Here is a 21,009-nt window from a genome sequence, read left to right as displayed (position 1 = left end):
GATGCACCCACTGAGTGAAGAAGTGAGTGAGTACATAACATCTCTGGTGAGAGCAGCCACTGGCAGGAAGAAGTGCAATATCTTAGATGAAAATAGCATGGAGAAATATCGTCTTCAGGTCCAGCTGCAATGGGCTTTGGCTGATGAGCTTCCCCAGCCATCTCTTCTGTCAGGGATTTGGAGATGACAGTGCTGGTGGAGGAATCCACTGTCTCACAGAGCCTGGTGCAGCCAAGCTGGGTGGTGAGAGCAGGAGCAGATATCCAGGTAAGGAGTGAGGACCATCAATCCCTTCATCAGCATGCTCAGGGCAGGGTGTTCTCTGTGTCTCTTGGCAGAGAGGCATTTCTCTGTGTGTGGGGCTGGCTTTATGTCAGCCCTGGACTGGTGGAGGCAGCCCTACCTGCCTTGTGCTGCTCGCACAGGGGCTGTGGCCTGGAGACTGGTTTGCAAGACCTCTGCTCCTGCTGAGGTCTGGAGAGGGTTCTGAAGTGGTGCATATGTGGGACCCATGGTGTAAATGGGCTGAACTTCTTTCACCCAGTGAAGCCAGTCCAGAGAACCAGAGAAAATGACCTATAGAAGATGTGATTTGTGGGCAGAGGTGATAAAAGACTCGTCTCCTTTTTAATTTGTGTATTCATCAAGCTGGTGGAAAAAGTGTGGATGGGTAATGGCTATTTCTATGTATATGTGCCTCATATTTGTAATCATATTGGAATCTCATATTGTAATTGTAATATTGTAATCACCAATTCCTTCCAGACCTCAGCTATTTTTCCAGGTCTGAAAGGCTGTGCTGAGTTCCTAGGAGTAATTTGTGTTAGGTGGCTCCATCCTCCTACTATTACCTTCTGTTCTGGGCAGTTGGTTGAAGCAGTGTAAAAGTGGTTGCAAGAGCATTGCCACGTTCCTGGTGTCTGTTTAACTTAATGTGAGCTTCAAAGAGAACAAGCCAACAGTCAGAAGAGCTGCTCCAGGCTTGTCAGGGAACGGGATCTATTCTGATTACTTAGCATGAGCATTAACATGAAATCAATAGGGTCTCACTCTGAAAGTGTCTTATAGATGGGCCTACTAAATTTCCCATTGGAGCATTGGCTAAGAATAACTCCCTGAACCACATCATTTCCCCTTGCTGAGGAAAAACAATATCTCTCATCTTTAACATGAAGAGCTCTGGCACTTTAATATAAACCACAAGTGAATCATTCCAAAACTCCTGTTGTAGGAAGAATGATATTATCTCTTCTTTCATATAGATCCAAATCTTCAGATTAAATTACTTGCTCTTCTCACTCACTCAGTACTCACTTAGCACATTTCTGCTAATCAACACAGCTCCTGGGAGTGGGCTGATAGTTGCACTCAGAGCTGGGTACAGAACCCATGAGATAGAAGTCCAAATCCAGCCTTTTAACTGAGAGGTCTTGCTGTAGGCAGTCAACCTTGTACTCACCAATCTGCCGCTTTTCCTTGCCCTTATGCAGGAAGTAAATAACCCATGCAGTTTTACGGTGAAAGCATCATCTGTGAGCAAACAGCAGCAATAGGTGTAGGGATCCTTTCCGTTTTGGGGTATGCATGCATGCTCCAAATGTAGTGGCTAGGCACAAGTAGTGTGCAGCTCATAGGAGATGTCTGTGTTGCTGGGGAGGGTGAGGTTCCAGGGCAGGCATGACATTATCCTGCTGTGGGAAGAGCACAGGGAAATCAAGCTGGTCATTAGCAGGTGGTGGCTGCTATTCTAATACAGGAGCAAGCAAAATGTTGATGGCCCTTGTGCTGCTTTGCAAGGGCATGATGAACATGGTGCTGTGCCCTTGCCAGGATCAATAGGCTGGAGGGTGAATTGGGATGAATTGTATGGGGTTGTGCTCTTCACCTTTCCATCACCACCCCCCTGGCCCCCCAACAGTACTATTGCTGCTCTGAGTGTTCTCAGTTTAGTGGTAAGAGCATAGCTGTGAACCTGTGCAACTCTACAGCACTCTATCTCCATTGCAGCCAGGTCCAGGGTTTCCAGCAGTGCAGGTTAGCACCCCTTTAAAGCAATGGGCCGTGGTGTGCCATTCATAAGTAATAAAAGGCCATGCATCTGCACATCCATCCTAACTTTAGAGTCCTTTGCTCTGCAAAGCATGCTAGGAAGGAACAGACCTTATGCTCAAGGGAGTGCCTGGTATTTACATAGGAATGCCTCTATTTTTCCCCTATCTGGGTCTATTGGATCTATTTTTACTGCCTTGTGTTTGAGTCTCCTTCCTGCTCCTGAGAACAGAATTTGAATGTGAGCCCATTTTGCCTTCTGCTTCTGTTTTTCCCTGCTTTGAAGTACCCGGTAGCTTGCTTCAGCTGGACACAGCATAAAAGTCAACTCAGAAGCAACACGGACAGAGTTTCATGTGTCAGTATAGACCCAGCTACATTGCCCTGCCTGCAGGAACTCTGGATCTGCAACACTCCCGGCAAGAATATTATACTATTGAGAAGACCTTTATGTCTCTCAGGATGAGGACTTGGTTGCTTCTACTCTAGGTAAGGTAATCATGGCTGAAGGCATATACTCTACAATGGCCTAAAAAATCCCTGAATAATTATCTTTAGCCTTAGCACTTTATAAAGCTGTGCAGTATGGGAAGCAGAAATATATTACTGGTCTTCTGTTGTCTCATCCTGAAAGATGTTTGTAATGTTTCAGATGGGGGCCCATTGTTGACAGAGGAGAGATGGAGAGAGTAATCAGGGACAAAAGGAATAAATTCCAGTTAGTACAAGATTTTACTGTGGTTTGTGACTTAAGCATCTTCAAGGTGATGTAAGTCACAGCCACTTTCCTTCCACAGTGCAATGCTTTTATCCTTAAGGAATAAGTGTAGAAAACTCCTAGAAAACTACCTTGGTAATTTTTCTCCCTCACAGGTAGAAAATGATTTACATAGGGACATAGAGGTGATGGGAGAGACCTCTTTATGTGTTTATCTAAACAGGGAGAGGATGCATTGCTTCAAACCACAGGCTGCATGCACAGCCTCAGTGGGTCCCAGTAAGTTATTCCAGTGACTCACTTGCTATCCAGAGGCAGTGGGGCTGCACAGAAGTTGCCGTCAATGGATGCCTCGTCCTTCCTCCAAAACTGGTTCTTGGGGAGATACTTGAGTGTGACGCTGTTTATCTGGCAGAGGGGAACTTGGTGGGCCAGCAGCCTTTTGCCCACCTCCTGCTGCTTCGGTCTGCAAGGCAGGGTGAGAGATGTGAGGGAGAGCATTCAGTCAACCTCCAGATGCAAGTATTATGCAGAGCTGTTGAAACACTGGGGGAAACTGGGGTATTATTGGGAAGGTCTCACATAATACAGTGGAGTGAGAAGACTCATCTGTCTGTCTCTCCATGATTCACCTCTGTAGTCAAGACTATTTATAGATAAACACCCTTCCTTCCATTACACAATTACAAGAACTGGTTTTGCTGTTGCACATAGACTGAAACGTTGCTGCAATGGCCACAGAGAGGGAAGTGATCAACATCTGTGAAATCATGAACAGCACAGATGGGGATTGGTTGTTCACCATGTTTTCCAGTACACAAACTAGGGCTGATCAAAGAAGGTTAGGAGGTGGCAGGCTCAGAAAGATTGCACACTGCAGAGCACCATTCCTTTTAAGCTGTTAAAATCCTTGCTATGGGATGTTGTGGATGCTAGAAAGTTTATGTATCCATACAAATCAAGGGAAGGGGACTGGACAAGCTCATGGAAGAGAAAAGCTGATAAGGACAAAGATCCACCTTTGGCTCCTGAAGTCCCTGAGATACAATTACTCAGACACTGGGAAACTATTTGAGGAAGTACTGCTACATGCTTACATTCCCTTTTTTTTATGTTTTCCCTAGGTATTTGCTTTTGACCATGTTGAAGGTGTGATGCTTGGATAGAGGGATGTTTGTCCCTGTACTCTTACCCAGATAACATGAACAGAGAAATACCAGAGGTTTGGTAAGCAGTGATTAGAGCCCAGTCAGTTGTGTGCTAAGAAGGGGTACAGGCCAGCCATTCTATGTAGGTGGGCCACCCCCTTCATGTGAAGTCCATTCAAGGGGCTTATGCTTGATCTTCTTGGCACCTCTAAGAGCCTGGAGAGCATGGACTTCTTTGTGCCTATGAAGAATATGTGTGTAACTGACTCCGCACAATACCAGCAGCACCTGGGTGACTGCCTGAGTGGAAATGTGATGGTAGGGAAAGGAGAGAGCTGACAAAAGGGTCAGGAAGAGCCAACATTTCTGTTAACTAACACAGCTCCTGGGAGTGAGCTGATAGTTGCACTCAGCATCCTCCTAGGCCAGAGTGGCCAACCCAGAGCAGCACAACAAGTCCCTCCCTTAAACCACAGTGGTAGGTGTTGGAGGTTTTGTGTGTCAGGTTGGGTCTGGCTTGAAGCTGCCAAAAATAGGAACCATCATGAAATTGTGGTTATAAAAGTGAATAATAGATAACAAATGGAAAACAAACAGAGGGGAGGACATCTCTCTACTGCGTGTTCTCCGTGGGCATGGGCAGGATGCAGCCCTGCCTTAGGACAGAGGAACATGGTAAGGTTAAGCAGGTTAAAGAAAGTCACTCCTGGGACTGACATTTGCTCCAACCCACACAAACTTTGGATGGATGTAGGACTCTTGGCTGGCTCCGGTCCCATGGCAGGGGGTTGGAACTGGATGATCTCAAGCTCCTTTCCAACCCAAACCAGATTCTGTGATTCTTGGATACGGGGGTTGATGCTGTGTGATGTGTAAGCAATGTCAGTGCAGCTGAGAAGTGTGCTGTGTAACAAGTTCCTTACTCTGCCAGACCCACAGCAGCTATGGGCATGAGGCCATGTTTCTTGGGGCACTCCAAGCAACTCAGTGAGGAATGAGACCTCAAGGAGTGAGAATTGGTGTTTGGAAGAGAAGGGCAACATGACGCAAGACACAACCACATGAGTCACTTGCTGAAACTATGACACTGGCTGAACACTCCCCAGTCCCTTCTGGGGAGCCGCGGGATGACATGCATAGCAGATGACCTGAAATGAGCCCATGATTCATCAGTCCCTGAGCTGCTATCTGAAAACCTATGCCCATTATGCACTGAGCTTGACTGCACTGGAGGGCAGAGCTTTGCCTGGAGTGGGGAAATCTGTTTGCTACAGTGTAGGTTAGAAGGGATATCCTCAATTTTATACTCTCTAACCTGTAGGTTTATTGCTGTAAGCCCATTTTCCAGTTTAGCCTTGTGCTCCTTAGGAAGGCACTTAAATGAGTTAACTGCTGCTCTCTCAGGGTGAGGGTGTCTCTGGATAGGTTACCCTGCTGTAACTCTGGTGTCTCATTAAAACCCGAGGGTACAGCAAAGCCTGGGGATTGCCTGCCTGTCCCACTTCTCTAGTGCTCACATGCTTCCTGCAGGACACCAAACCCTGTGTGCCGCAGCTGCAGATGGAAGCACTGCACGGGGCCTGACTTGACCTGGGTGTTACTATTTCCTCCCTTTCTTCGTCTTTGGGAAAGGCGGATTTGGCTTCCAAGATAGGGAGGGGTCCAACAGACTGAACTGCACCAGGCAGGAGTTCTAATCCAGATGGCAGTGACTGGTTGGAAATGTGTCACCAGTCAGCTATGTCAACTTGGATAGCACCCTGGAGCATGGCTTCCCTTTCCCTGGTTCTCATCCCTAGCTCCTGGTGGCGGGGATGAAGCACCAACACAGTTAGCTTCAGCTGACAGTGCTTTGGTTTAGCACTAAGGACTGTGTGGAAGCCAGTGCTGGAACCCCTCTGATCCTATGAGAGCTGGCTGGTGCTCTATAGCAGCCAGTTTTCCTGCTTCCTGAGGCAGCCAGCAGTGTGTGCTAGCTGCATGTCCACCTTGGGGTTCCCAGCCCACAGCACTGGGAAAGAAGGGATAGGAAGAAGTGAGAAAGACTTCTGTGGTGGAGAAATACCCTGTAGTGAGGGCTGTGGAACAGGAGCTGAGTCTGGTCCTTTAATTCAGATGCAGTTTGGTGCTTTCAAGAGAGATCTGTCTGTCTGCACACATGGTCTTCATCCTCTGCCCCCTGGATGATTCCCTATGGTGAGAGCCTGAGAGCTTTGCTGCATTGCTGCATTGGCACCAAGCTACTGAACACGTTCCTGGCTGTTCAGAGATGCACTTGTCACCTCTTTGTAACTGCTGTCCTGTCAGGCATCAAGAGAGCTGTCTAAGCCTGGAACCTCTAATGCATGGGGTTTTGCTGTAGCCATCTCTGACTGGCAGAGCAGTAATAACTATCTGGCTGTGGTTAGAGCTGGCACCAGGCATGTGTATGGTGTAGAAAACGAAGTAGTGTAACAGATCTGGGGATCCCATAGTATCCCTGCACTTAGGGAGGAGATAGGCCTAGCTAGGGTTAGTGAGTAATGGTAGCACATGCCTGATTCTCGAGGTAAATGTGGAGAGGCTCCAGAAGTAGGGTTGTGGTTCATCACACAGTGGCTGCCCCATAGGGAGATTTGCTGCTGTTGTGCTTTTCCTGGACTGGGATAAACGCCTTAAACAGTGTTCAAGGCCAGGTTGGATGAAGCCTTGGGTGATATAGTTTAGTGTGAGGTGTCCCTGCCCATGGCAGGGGGGTTGGAACTGGATGATCTTAAGGTCCTTTCCAACCCTAACTGTTCTATCATTCTATGGAGCTGGAAAATAAAGCCAAACCAAAGGCATGCAGTATGACTCACATGGTGATCTTCACTGTGTCCTTGGTGCTGTTGCTCCAGAAAGTGACCTCAATGCTGGTGACTACGTTTCTTTTCTTCTGCAAACGGAACTCAACCACGCTGTGATGGACTGAGCAAGAGGCAAAGTTAGGTGGGAGTGAGGGACCTACCCCTGCCAAGAGAAGTCTTCCAGCACTGGTTCCCTGGCCCCACCAGCAGTAAGAAACAAATGGAGAGGCACAGTGGCCAGGTCTGCACAGCCCAGTATAAACAGGTATTTTCACCCCCCCCCTCAGTCCTGAAGCCATGTGGCTGTGTTAACCCAAGCTTCTGCCCACAGTGATAAATCCACTGGGAAGGGCTTTAAAGGGGAGATGTGCAGGGTTAGGGGTCTTCAGCTGTGTGGCCTGGGCCACAAGAGCTGATTCTCATAGGGATGGTAGGTTATAACTACCTGGATCTACCTCATGTGGTCAACACCCTTCTGACTAATTCTTTGTTCTCATACTACTTACCACAGTACGGAGCCGAAGGACTGGTCATTAAATACACTTTTACTTCCTTGGGAAGCTTTGTCATGTTGACACCTGCCTGCTCCAGCAGACCTGCAGGAGGAGATAGAGCCAGTGCAGGGAAAGCCATGAGTGACCCAGAACAGAAACAGAATTGTTCCCAATTCTGCTCCACTCACCCCACCCAACTCCAGTGTCTTGGGGGACAGACCCTGCTTAATACCAGTGCAAATCAGAGCAAGTGCAGGTTTGCAGTTTCTGCTTGGTGGGTTAATGTTCCCTCACAAAGCTTATTCTGGCTACAGCAGGTAATCATCATCAGAATACCTCTTGGTGGTATTTCATTCCTCTGCTGATAGACTGTTCTGTTTTGGGCAATATATGAGCTTTTAGAGCTTCTCTATAGAAGCCTGAAACTGAAACAGTTTCTTACTATCCCCAAAGACATTCAAGGCAAACCCTGCTCAGTGTAACCTGAACTGCATACTGTACTCTGCACTGGCACCCGTCAGGAATGTATTGTCATCCGCTCCAGGAAGGTCTCATGCTGGTACTGTACCTATTCTGGGACAGGAGAACAGGAAGGGGTCCACACAGTCCAGGCAATGACCACTTAAAAAATCTTCATTGCTTGCACAAGGGAAAGCCATGAAGGGACAGGAATTTTTCAAGGCACTGACATAGAGATCTACTGCCCTCATGTGATCACAGGTCAGGTATTTATAGCCTGCAAGACAAAATACTCCCAGAGAAAAGCATCCATGAGCCTTCCTGTTGGCTTCAGCCTTTTTGCCTCTTCCCAAGAAACATTCTTACTGATTCTGCAGCAATCCCCTTCCCATTAATAACGTTTTGCAGAGCATCTCTGTGACAAGCCCAGATCCCCACTGCAACAGAGGTTATGGAGGAAGATGGAAGTGCATTTCCTGAGCTAATGGAGTCCCTGAGAAGAGGGGGACTGCTGGGCTGCCATATCTCCATCAGCGTGCCATCGATGAGGCCCCAAGTGCTCTGCAAGGGGGTACAATAGCTTTGGCTCCCATCTGCACTGGGACCCCAGCTCTGGAAGTGAGGTGCCATAGGTGTCCCCTGTAACCTGGCCCCTCCATGCAGAACATAGTTGAATACTTATGCACCCTATTTACTGTGTAAAGTCCCATTCTCAAAGGGCTGTACATACAAGCTGTGTTTCTAAGTATAGACACAGCTTGCAGGATGAACTATAAAAAGAAGCTTTTGCAGTAGTACCCAAGAGCCTTTCTAGCAAAAATGCTTTCTTTGTTATACAAACTCTACTGACTCTAGGGCTTTGGCTCATACAGAAGTGTCACTAAAATCATGTCTTGACAGCAGAGTTGCTAGGACACTTGACCTGCATGGCCTTAATTTCAGCTGCTTAATGTACTGCTGAGAGGAGATGTGGGCTATGAATCCTACCACCATATATCTTTACAAATACATGGTGTATCACTTTGATGTGACTAGACTGCAGCAGGAGCTGGTTGCCAAATAGCATTTTCACAGCTGAATGGCCAAGAAAGCCCTCTTCTTGGCCACAGAGTGTTCTCACCTGCAGAGAGGAATCGGGGGCATCCTGGCTGATCTTTGCCTCCATTGACGAAGTAATCGATGTGGCCTACAGGGATCCGGATCCCAAAACCTGAAAGGAGGTGAAACGCTAGTTCATTCTTACGCTTGGTCTTCTGTAGGCTTTACCCTATATGGTGCATGACAGGCCCCAATAACTGGATCATTAGTAATGCTGGACCCAGCTCCAGTGCTGGAGACACTGAGGACAGATTTCCTGTTCCTACACACCTGAATGCTCCATCCCTGGCAGTGTTCAAGGCCAGGTTGGATGAAGCCTTGTGTGCCATGGTTTAGTGTGAGGTGTCCCTGCCCATGGCAGGGGGGTTGGAACTGGATGATCTTAAGGTCCTTTCCAACCCCAACTCTTCTACGATTCATAGGATTCTATGTTTGCTGCATGAAGCAGAAAGTGCCCCAGGCCCTGCCATCAAAATGACAGGGAACTGCAGCTTAATCACCACCTCTGTGACTCAGGTTCTTGATCCTGTATAAAGGAGAACAAAACTGACCACAACCTTAACATGGTTGAGAGTTACGCTGGTAGAGGTTTTCATGATCTCCAGGCAAGAGGTGTGACTCAAGGGCAGGGTATTATTCTTCAGTACATGTTCTGCCTACATAGACCCCAAGTGCTTTAGTAAAGTCACCCTGTTGTTGAAGGAGCTGTTGGTTTGACTCTGTTACTTTCCCCCAGGGCTAGCAAGAGCACCTTTCTTACATTAGGTGGGAAAAAGCAAAGTGAGACCAGACATGTAAATTCCTTCCATATGGCAAAAGCCATGCTGAGCTGATTCTGCATAACTCACTTTGCTGAGTGAAAAACCCTCACTGAAGGATTGCCCTCTGTTTGATCTCCACCTGGCTGCTGCTTGAAGTGCTCTCTGTATGGATACATGCCAATGTATTAATCATTAAAGCCTATCTCACCAAGAAACTTCCTCAGAGTGAGCCTGAATTTATGGTAATCTGGCAGAAAAAAGGGACAATGACATAGAGGCTCCTCAGGAATAATGATGGCAGGATGAACAGAAGCATGGGCCGACGCAGATGGAAGACAGCTTACTGTCAGCATCAGTATGAATGGCTTCCACAAAGAGGGCATCCCCAGGATCCAGGCGTTCCTCAGGGCTGGCTTTGGTGTACTTAGGGCCTGCAGGATCCAGGGCTGTAACAAAACCAAACACCAAACAAGCAGTGCTCTTCAGCCTCTCTTCCTTATTTCTGGGCCAGTTATTTTGTCAAACCTTTTAAACTGTTGCTAGGCAGAAGTGATGAATTATTCCCAATTTGCATTGATTGTGCTCCAGGATGGTTTCTGTCCCCCCTGACTTCCACTACAGCATCCTTACCTTGTCCTCCACTGTTCCACTCCCCCTTAGTAGTTTTGTACCTCAAGTTTCTAGGCTGTAAAGCCATGACTGAACTTCAAAGAGCTCTGACAGGGTGGGTACAGAGTGTCCTGGCTTTCAGTGAAAGAGGGTAAAACTCATAACACCTTCTCTAACTGTACTATAATTTGTGTTAACACTACAGTCTGAGAAATGTCACTGCAGATCATTGGTTGGGTGATGAATCTGGCATCCCAGGTGTTAACTAATCCACTCATTACAAAGCTTTGATATTATCAAACATCCTTTAGAAAGAGCCTTTTGAGGTATCTCTCACAGAGTCCTTAAGCATCTACATTTTTGCCCAAAACTTGCTCCTGGAGCAACTTCTGGGGAGTCAGAGGAATACAGAGGAAATTATCCCTGTTAAAGAGATTTGTTTGTTTGTTTCTAGCTGAGGTTTATCCTATTCACTTTTCATAGGAAAGTAATCTTACAAGATGTTTTATACACCAGGTAACATCAATAGGTTAGGAAACAGCTCTGCTTCACATGCCAGTTTCCAGCTGGCCAAGTTTCACTGCCCTGGACTCAGTCCCATTAATTCTCTATGGAGAAGTCAATTACCAACAATGTACAAGCTGACATGTCTGCTTTGTTGAGAGGGTTTCCTTCTTGGTGACATTTTTGCTCCTATCAAAGTGAATCTCCATCCCTGGGAATTCCCAGAACTTGGAAAGACCATCAACCACCTGAGCTAACTGAGAAGGCAGCCCTGGGTTGTGGTTTTTTAGGGGTGGTGGGAGGTTGTCTAGAAATCCTCTAAGGCCCCTTCTCATCTAAATCATTCTGTGGCTCTATTCACTCTCCATACCAAACAGCTGAGTTGAACAAAAAAGCTCTAAATGCCATGATCAGACTCTAACCATCTTTCTCTGCAATTTGCCCACTGCAACCTCTTCCCCACACCCAGGGAACTGGCTCTCTTTAATGTCACCTCTGATTTGGTACAGCTAGGTGGCCTTAGCTCGGTCTATTGTGAAAACAGCTGATTTGTGGGAGACAACAGCAATAAGCTTTATCTGGGGCTTCCCAACACTGGCTCAGGCTCTTCCGTTGGTCCTTGTGGAGCTGTGTTGTAGGGATGCTATGCCCAGCCTGGTGTCCTGCCTTTATTGTGACGGGATTTCTTGGCTGAACTGCAGGTTTGCCTGGTGATCACTCAGCTGTGGATGACCCTGGTTCCTGTCCCTGCTCTTCTTGCCCACATACGGTAGGACTGTATCACGCTGCCCCTGCCTACCTATGGTTGTCCCCTTGGCTCCCAGCTCCTATTTTTCCTGCAGAGAAGCTGACCCTTTCTGCTGCACACAATGACACACTGAGCTTTAGCTTTGAACCACACAGGTATAAAGCAGAAACAAAGGATGTGGGTGTTTGTGGGTTTTCATTACTCATGAGGCTTTGCATTCTTTTTATGCTGACAACCAATTTGAAGAGTGGAGCAGGGGTGGAAGGACTCTTTTGCAAGTACATGCATCGTTTTGGCAGTGTGGAGTGGACTGATGGCTGGAAAGGGATTGTTAGGCTCTTCTGAAGTGAGGAAAGCCCATAAACTTAGAACGAATGAGCCCTTATGCAATTAAAAGACCACTGTGGATAACTCCCCTTCCTTGGTCTTTCAGTCTCTCCCTTGAAGAGCAGACAAGGACCCAAAACTCAGTTCTATGATACCTGTTATGCGTCCCAGCTGACCGCCATGGAAGTGCCCCACCAGGCCCCCAACATGCGCCCCAAGGCTTACCCCAATGATGTGGATGGACGTCCCTGAGACTCCCAAGGCCTGTAGATTGATGATAATTCAAATTAATGTTTCTGTAGCAGCAAGGTGAAACACCCAATCTCAGTCCATGCAGCAGCTCTATAACACTTCTAACACAGGGTTGCTTTTGAGGTGGATGGTGGAGAACTAAACAGCTGTGGGAATGATGGGTATTGCCCTTTCTGTTTTTCAGAGTCTTTATTCAGGCCTACAGATGCAAACCCAACTCCAACCAAGTTGATTGTGCCAGATGTTCTGTTTATAACTACATATCCTGTAGCTTCTCTTCCCACAGCTTGTTTCAGGCTGAATTTTCCTTTCTCAGCTGAGTGATCCATGTTCACCATGGGAATAATCTTTTACTCAGTAAAGCTGAGAAAATTTTGTTACTTTTATACCACCATTGTGCCAATATACTGATTAGTACTTTCAGATTATATTTGCAGAGAATAAGGATTTATCCATGAGCTGAACTGCCAGGTGAAGCACGGCCACTTAGATCTGATGTGAGATGACTTCATCCATAGGAATTCAGCTGCCAGCAGGCTGGCCTGCATGATGCAGCACCATGCAGTGGGAGAGCATATGGTGCATGACAGCATGAGGGAAAGGCAAAACATCCTGACTTTTGAATGAGACCATATCCTTGAGCAGTAATGAGACTTAGGAGAATACAACCTTCTGTGGTGTAGTGTTGCTGAAAAAGTCCTTAAGTAACTAGAATACAGCTCAGCACAGATGTGGAATGAGAAGTGAGGACATTGTCCAGCTTAGTCATTTGTTCAGTCTGTGACCTAATCAGTAATGAGGTGTGACAGTCCTCTCCCCCCATCCTTCTGATGACACAGTGCATCCAAGGGTAGTCACAGAGCAACAGGTTAGAAACGTGTGACTGTGCACAGTAAGGTGTAGATACACAGGAACTCCTATGCTGGGCAGCCTGGGTCTACAGTGCAAGTGTTATGCAGGAAGTTTATGCATAGCTGGTTAGCACAAAGATGAACCACATTCACTGTGTAAGGGGCGTTCAGCTGTGCAGTGCACAAACCAACTGTGACACATCTGGGGCTTTCCAGCTACTGGGAAGTGTATCTGAAGCCCAAAGCAAATATATATAAAATATTATATCTATATAATGACATATTATAAAATGACAACAGGAGTGTGTTTGCAGAAAATGTCAAAACTCAAGAGAAAGATGAAAACCCAGTGGCATGCCCAAGTCTGCACTGAGGGGAGGAAAAAGTGATCTCGAGTCATGCAGTGCTCACGCTGGAACAAAGTTCCTGGAGACAGCAGGTTGGGAGCATCTCTGAATCTTTTGCATGAATGACGTTCTTTGGCCATGCTCCCCCACACACTAGGATGCACAGTAGCTTACCAGGAGCCTGCTGATGAATTGTGAGATGGAGAGAGCCAGCTCTGTGACATTGTCCACTGCAGAGGGATAGGCTCCTGTAGACCCATAAACCCAGTCTACTGCAATCACGTTCACCGGGCTTGTGTTCAGTATGGCACGGACAAGCCCTTCAATCCAGGAAGGTTTAGTACCCAAAGCCCTGTGGAGTCATCAGAAACGAGTATGTTAGGTGCCTTTCAAAGTAGGGCATATGTTGTTCACTGGGGCTTCACATGTCTTAGAGGAGGCTGCCAGACAGCTGTTGAAAGGTGGGTCCAGACAACAATAGCTGGTATCTGCAGTGGTGTAGTAACACCTTCCAGAACACACCAATTCAGAATGGAACCAGATATTTTAATGAATGAGGTAACATTTGCAGGGCTCAGGCTGAGATCTCAGTCTTGTGGTGCCACCACAGAGCTCACCTCAAGTACGTGAGCTGAGCAAGAACATTTGGATCCTGCTCTGCTACTGACTGGCAGGAAACCCTTGCCCAAATCACCTGGTTTCACTGCTGCATTTTCTCACCTGTAGACAACTAAAAAACCCCAAACCCCCATAAAATCTATGCACACGAATTCAATGAAAACAGAGGGGGCTATGTTCTACCCACTTCCCTTGTTACCACCTGGTGAGGGGCACGCTATGTCACATGAGGGCAAAAGCTGGTTTTCTGAAAAGACCCAGCAACATCTTCTGTGTTTTCATCCTGGTCTTCTATGCACTTTCTATTCAGGCTTTTGCACATCAAAATAGTGTTATATGGTCACACCTGGCTGAAAAATTGGGAAGTAATTGCAGAATGGTGACAGCTTAAGAGAACCCAGCTCAAATCACAGCCCTCTCAAGAATGGTTATTGTGTCTGGCAGGGCTCCTAAACTTCTGACTAAGCCAGGCTGTTCATAAGGAAGGACATGACCTCCAAGAAGACAATTTTAAGGGGCTACAATCTTGAAGAAAAGACTTAAATGAAAAGGTTGAAAGAAAGAAAAGGGAAGAGGTAAATAAGGAGAAAGAGAGAACATGTGGGAAAGTTAAGAGAATGAGTCACAGAAATAGAGATTTCTGTTTGCAAACTTTTTTTAGGCTGCAAAAAATGTGAAACACACAAAAAAAGGCAGCTGGCCACAAACTAAAGGACTTCAGCACCAATTCCCATGCCTCTGCCCTGGCCCACCAACAGTCCCCAGGTCCAGTTTTGAGTAGAGCATTCCAGACTCTGTCTTTAGGTGTTCATACTGCCACTCTGCTGAGAGACTAAGGAAGTCCCAGGAGCAGGAAGCTTCCCTCCCAGCCACACCCAGCACATATTTAATTGAGCAACATTTAATTGAGCAGTGAAAGCTTAGTCAGGATGCTCTTCTTTCTCTCACCTGAAGCCATGGATTATAATCTTGGTGTCCAAGCTGTTGTTGAAGCTGCAGTTCTTGATGCCATCATCAGCTAAAATCAGCTCCCCACAGCTGGGGTTTGAGGAGGTGAACAGAAGAAACTGGACCTTAAGTTTACTGCCCCGAAGGAAATTGGCTGTCTGGAAGTCAGTACAGTGATGCCCTGAGAGTTTGTCTGTATTCCCTACAATGAAAGGCAGTGAACAGCCTATTCAGTCTGCATCTCTGCAATGGGAAAAATAAAAGCTCATTCTAATCCATTAGGAAAAAGAAAGCAGCATTCTCACTTCTATTGATAAAAAGGATAGAATATAAATTATATAGCCTATTCTGGAATATACATATTTATCTATACAGCCTATTCTGGAAACTTAGTCTGACCAAGTTATTTCTGTCTTTCAATGGAATTCCAGCACTGTGTGGGGAAGATAACTGTGGTTATGATAGCTTTGATTTGGGAGTGGTTTTACTGAGATGTGAATGACATTCTGTTGGTTTTGGTTGGGTTTGTTTTTCAGATCAGCCACACACACTAACTACTACATACATTTATGAGCTGGCTACTAGATCTTTGAAAAAGAAATGGTTGCCAACAGATAGTCACCACTGAATGGGGATATTTGTATTCAAATACTGGTAGGTTTAGTAATGCAGTGAAATTTATTGTTCTGCAATGAACAGGAAGCTAAATAACTAAATGATCCCTTCTGGCCTAAAAAGTGTTATTGTATGAACTGGTATATTTGTATCCTGCTGTGATGACAATGCATCCACTTTCCCTTTTTTGGACTGGAAGAAGCGAAACAGCCTTGAATCCTCATGTACAATGATGTAATAGATAAATAATCCGACAACCATGTTCCAAACTGCTGGCTGTTCCTATAGAACATACTTACACTAGATAAGGCAGAACATGGCCTAAGGGTCAGCACAGTCTCACAGGAATGAGATGCAATATTCAGATTCCCCTTTGTGGGAAGTGATAATCCCTTGTTGTGGTTTATTTTGGCCTTCCTGTGTACTGAAGCTAAGAGAAAAAAATGTGTTCTCTGAGATCAATTTGGAGAAAAGGCAGCTCCTGAGCCAGCTTAAAGAGGAAGGGTGGGTTCAGTGCAGGCACTGTGTGGTCAGAAACAGTGTAAAATAAGAGGCATCGTGAGTAAAGATATGGCACACTGAAGCAGTGTGATGCAGGTGATGTGGAGCTGCAGTGATGAGAGCAGAGTCATTGAAAGCACAACGGAAGAAAGAAATAGAAGCGTGGAGCCTGTTTATTTTCTCTCAGCTACTGCAGATTACACTTGCTACACTTGCTTTCAAAGCATGAGGTGCCAGAAGTCAAGTAGTCCCTTTTTCGCTTCCTTATTCTTCAGAGTAAATCTGAATCATTCTTCTACATCAGGTTAGTGGAATTCAATCACTGAGACTGAATCAAAGCATGGGAGAAGAAAGTACCATTCTTGTACCACCCTTTCTCCTGGCACCTAACTAGTTTATAGCAAGGATCTTTTGACACACAGGTTGTCTGGGGAGACTTGAATTCAAATCCTTCTATGTAAAACCTTCAATCCCTTTGGCAGGCACTCCTGTTTTACTTACCTGCTTGTGCTGAGTTGAGCAGCAAGAGGACAGCAAGAACAGTGAGCAGCTTTCTCTTTGGATCCTCAACCATCTTCCTGCTAGTCCACTCCAAGTACCAGGCAAAAACAGCTGTCATGGGTTGCTTGATCAGGTTCACTGTGTTAATGATCAACCAGCCTGTGGTCTTTTGGGAAGAAAGGGTAGGGGCCATTACCTCTGCTCTTATTTGGCCATTTGCCGCAGTCTGTGTCAACAGAAACATGAAAACCATGCTGACGCTTCTTTCCTCCCTACCTCCATTTCTTCAAGGCAAGCTTCCTATTTCAGAGATCAGCCAGTGAGACCAGCCCCAACAAATGACAGAGTTACAGGGCTTTATCCTTGCCATCTAGACCTGTCTGCTAAATTCTGACTAGGGACACTGATTCGTCCAAGCCTTCACAGTAAGTCTGTGCTGGGAAGATTCATATCAGTTTCACATCTGTGTACTTTCCTACTGCATTGTTGTCTCTCTCCTGTATTTCTAACTTTAGCAGTAACTGCTAAAAGACCACAAAGCAATAGATTACTTCTGAAAAGTGAGGGGAAAGACAGGCTAAAATGTAACTGGTGGCCATAACACTGTAATACACTCAGACGGTACATTTCTTGGAGCGGGGACACTCTTCACTTTTCCTTTGGAGACTGCGTTTTCAGATACTACAGGAAATAAAAGCATGGTCTCAGTGATGCACCACTTTCATAAGCATGCAAAGACTTCAAACAGATCTCAGAATAAAAAACTTCACTGCTTTAATGTAAACAGATGGAGAAGCATAAGTGAAGAACCAAATATGTAACCAGGAGTCAGTCACACAACAGTCATGAGGTGGTGGTACCACCTCCTTGGCTGTGTTGAAACTGTCAGGTAAGAGCATGCCTGTTTCCTAAGTCTCATTGGTGTGTGTTGGTCCTTCCTGCATAAGACCAGGGAAGATTTGCCCTGGGCTGTGTTAAATGGCAAGAATGTCAGGCATTGGAACAGGCTGCCAGGGCACTGATGGAATCACCATCCCCGGAAGTGTTCTAAAATCATGTAGATGAGGTCCTCAGTGCCATGGGTTAGTAGTAGACTTGGAAGTACTGGGGCAATGGTTGGACTTGATGATCTTAAAGGTGTTTTCCAATCCTAGGTGATTCTGTGAGTGAAGGAGCAGTAACCTGTGCAGGCACTGTCCTACAGCTGCTTTAGTTGAACAATAAAATGAGGAAATTGGTTCAGTCTGACCAGAAAGATGACCAAAGATCTTTCCAAAAGCATCAAACATTACCTTCCTTTGCAATTATTTGCAATAGCAGTCATTTCCTTGCCCTAGTTTTCTCCAGCCAAAGGCTTTAGGGCTGTTTTAGGCAGAACAGCTTTTTTATTTCCAAGTCACTCCTAAGAGAAAATTATCCAGTTCTCACAGGGAAGTTAGGCAGCATCAGCTGCCTGGCCTGGAGGCACATCTGTGTATGCCATCCTAGAGACACATATATAGACACATCCTGATCCTGAAATACCTGGCTCCATAATCAAGCTGGCTTATTGTCAGAGAAGTAGGTTCTTAGTGTCTCTTCAAATATGCAATTGAGTTTGTCAGCCCTGTCAGTTCTCCAAGAATGAAAGATGTAATACAAATAGCCAAATCCTGGTTTCCAGCCTGCTCTTTATCTTTCTGATCCCAGCACTAGATTCAAAATGATTCACATACTGTAAACTAAAAGCCCATAATGGGCCCACTCCTTTATTACATCTGCAAATTCCAGTGATCTGGATAATCCCTCAATTGAAAAAGAAGGAAATAAACTTGTGAAATACCAACAGACAGTGATATGTCCATACGAGGCTTCAGGGCAACAGGATAATTGTGTAAATTACTGATTTCTTAAGGTAAAACAAATTGGAGCACCTAAAGAAAACCAGCAAATGCTTCTTTCCATTTTTTAGTGAGAATTCTGGCAATAAGCACCATTCCCTGTAGCAGGATGCGACAGCCAAGTTCTGTGGACATTCTGAAATGCCATGTAATATAAGGCACAGCTTAGATAAGAACAAACCTGCAGCCAAGATGTGCACATCTGATTTATACCCATAGCATGCACACTGCTATGTGTATGTGCAGAGTTTTCAATGACATCCTGGAATGCTAAAAAAATCCCCCAAATGAAGCAACAACTCCCCAACATTTTCATGACATTGAGAATCCTGTTTCCTGTGCAGTTTTGTGTTGTGGTTTCCATTTGGGTTTCCTTTTGCTTCTGTAATCTCAGGTTTAGTCATTCCAAGAAATTATGCATTGCACCAGCACGTGCAAACAGCAAAAGGCACTCGCTTCCTCTGTGCTAAAAATGCTCTTGTCTCCAAAACCTGTTTTGGTAAGAAGGGGTTTCTTTTTATTCGTGAGCTTATTTACTCAGTAACTACAGTTATATTAGTTCAGAAATCTGACCCTGGTGTCGCTCATGTCACCCCCCTATGGAACTGATGATAATGGCATTGCTGCAAAGGCACTGTGTCTGATTACTTCCAACAGCTCCTCACTGTGTGATTCACTTGTGAATGCATCCGGGATAGTGAAAGCAAACGAACTCCATTTTACATGATTCCTTTTCATGGAAAACATTGAAAACAAATTGCACTGTCTGCATATGCAAGCAAATGCTTGAACTCAACTGGGAATGTCATTCAGCTGGCAGAGGCATACAAGCACTGCAAGCGCCCAGTTGGCAAGTGGAAACCTGATCACAGGAATATTTACTTATCCTGGAAAACCACTCATTGATACCAGAAACAATGCCATCAGGGAGGAAACCAACTGTGAATTATGGAAATGATGACTATTTAAAACTACTTCCTGTGGTCTTTGTATACAAGGGAGGGCATGAAATACATGCAGAGCTTGGGATTACATTAACGCCTGGATCCACTCTGCTGCCAGAACAGTTGGTATCACAGCTCTGGTAATTCTTGCCCTTTGCCTATGGAGTAGAAACCATGGATTAGCAGCATGGAGGCTCCAGTGTGTTGTTTCCAGAACTGACAGAGGAATAGGGTTTAGTTCTCATGTCAACAAAAAGCCATTCAAACTCCTGACCTTCAGAAGTGTCCGAACTATGAGATAGTAGGAACAAAGCGTTAAAAACTGACTCAGCAACTGAGGAAGGGAAAACATGGGCAAGGCTCATTGGTACTCAGTAAGGAAAGGAGGAAAACCTGTCATTTTCTCACGTCTTTCATGAGTACTTTAGGGACATGCTACCTAGTATGACTATATATATATGCACATGAGGGAAGAATGTATCCTTGCCATGTATCCTTATAGTTCCCAAAACCAGAGGAGCCTAGGTGAGGGCACCAGCCACCAGGCTCAAGTTTCTCTCTTGCTTCACTCTCTTTGCCCTGTGAAGCCCTTGTCACACTCTACAATATGGGAGTTCTTCAGTAGGAAAAACTTAGTCCTGCTGTGGATGCATGTGGGTGAGCTCCTGTGGATGCATGTGGGTGAGCTGCTGTGGTTCCTTCCACTCTAACATAACCTGTTTCTAAGTGAAAGTGTCAGTCCCTACTTCAGATTTCTCTCTGCTAACCCCAAAGATCTCATAAGCTACAAGAAAGTTGACCTGTGCAAGGTGGGAAGTGGCATCCTCCCAGCAACCAGCTCCCATTTGGTCTCTCTCAGCCAAGACATAAAACTATGGTGAGAGCCTCCCTGTCCTGTATTAGTGCTGTGCTGGTGTTCACTGGGGCAGGCAGCTGAGCATGAACAGCATGCTTTGAAGCTGCAAGCTGGACCTGCTGGTAGCTGGGATCTTCTCATCCAGGACAACTGACTGTACCTCGAGACCAGCCTTCAGAAGGGGATACTGCTGGGGTGTCCCTCAAAGTGAACAGCAGGCTTTTGTGGACCATCGGTGTCAAACACCAGGCTGCAGGGAGTACCAGGTTTGGATGACCATTGTTTTGTGAGGCAGCGAGCTGCACATTACCTGCTGAGATTTGTTCTCCCCCTAACCTGTGTGGCTCCCAAACCCGCCTGGACGCGTTCCTGCATAACCTGCTCTAGATGTCCCTGCCTGGGCAGGGGGGTTGGACCAGATGCTCTCCGGAGGTCCCTTCCAACCCGAATGGTTCTATGTGATTTCATGTCAGCTTTCCAGCCAGCAGGGCGGATGCTCCCCGTGTTGTACGGCAGCACAACAACTTGTACTGCCCACGTTCGCTGCAGTTGCACCCCACAAAGCATAGCCCCCCCCACCCTTAGCAGCACCACCTACCCCCCCAGCTCCTCTCTGCCAGCGCAACCCACCAAGACACCGGCACGGTCCGCAACGTGTGTGAAAACCCCTTTGCTGACCTTGGCCCGGCGGCTCCGCAGGCGGACCCAGCTCCTGGGGCGAGTCGCCTGAGGAAGAGAGAGGAAGAGGGGACCAGAGAGTGCGAGAGGGAGATGGAGAGAGGGAGGTAAAGAGGGGGAGAGAGAAGGTGGAAGAAGAGGGAGGGAATAGGGAGAGAAGGAGAAAGGGAGATGAAGACGGGAAGAGAGGAGGAGGAGGAGAAAGAAGAGGGAGGGGATAGGGAGAGAAGGAGAAAGGGAGATGAAGACGGGGGAGAGAGGAGGAGGAGGAGAAAGAA

General features: G+C 46.3%; 1 protein-coding gene across 3 annotated transcripts; it reads right to left on the bottom strand.

Moving 5' to 3' along the window:
* Nucleotides 1-1,163: 1,163 nt before the first annotated feature.
* Nucleotides 1,164-20,861, bottom strand: PLA1A (phospholipase A1 member A). Of its 3 annotated transcripts, none has more exons than XM_031045223.2 (12): nt 20,732-20,861; nt 16,374-16,539; nt 14,757-14,958; nt 13,365-13,542; nt 11,896-12,004; nt 9,897-9,998; nt 8,814-8,903; nt 7,803-7,985; nt 7,247-7,336; nt 6,753-6,861; nt 3,069-3,233; nt 1,164-1,691 (listed from the first exon to the last, which is right to left on the bottom strand). In XM_031045223.2, exons 2-12 carry the CDS (start codon nt 16,489-16,491, stop codon nt 1,607-1,609), a joined length of 1,431 nt encoding a protein of 476 aa, XP_030901083.2. In that variant the 5' UTR covers nt 16,492-16,539; nt 20,732-20,861; the 3' UTR covers nt 1,164-1,606. The 3 variants fall into 3 exon arrangements, with proteins under 3 accessions (XP_030901083.2, XP_030901084.2, XP_005144846.3); XM_031045224.2 differs by having other exon boundaries at nt 1,164-1,688; XM_005144789.4 differs by having other exon boundaries at nt 7,803-7,970.
* Between the last annotated feature and the right edge of the window lie 148 nt (nt 20,862-21,009).

The sequence above is a fragment of the Melopsittacus undulatus genome, chromosome 2, assembly GCF_012275295.1.
Source record: "Melopsittacus undulatus isolate bMelUnd1 chromosome 2, bMelUnd1.mat.Z, whole genome shotgun sequence".
In the NCBI taxonomy this organism is placed as follows: Eukaryota; Metazoa; Chordata; class Aves; order Psittaciformes; family Psittaculidae; genus Melopsittacus; species Melopsittacus undulatus.
Note: the sequence above shows the minus strand (reverse complement) of the source record. Positions and strands in the feature narration are given on the sequence as shown.

Coding starts and splice junctions, on each gene's coding strand:
- PLA1A (XM_031045223.2), bottom strand. CDS start 16,491: ATGACAGCTGTTTTTGCCTGGTACTTGGAGTGGACTAGCAGGAAGATG. Junction 14,959..16,373: donor GCTCAACTCAGCACAAGCAG/GTAAGTAAAACA, acceptor CTTTCATTGTAG/GGAATACAGACAAACTCTCA. Junction 12,005..13,364: donor AATTCATCAGCAGGCTCCTG/GTAAGCTACTGT, acceptor ATCAATCTACAG/GCCTTGGGAGTCTCAGGGAC.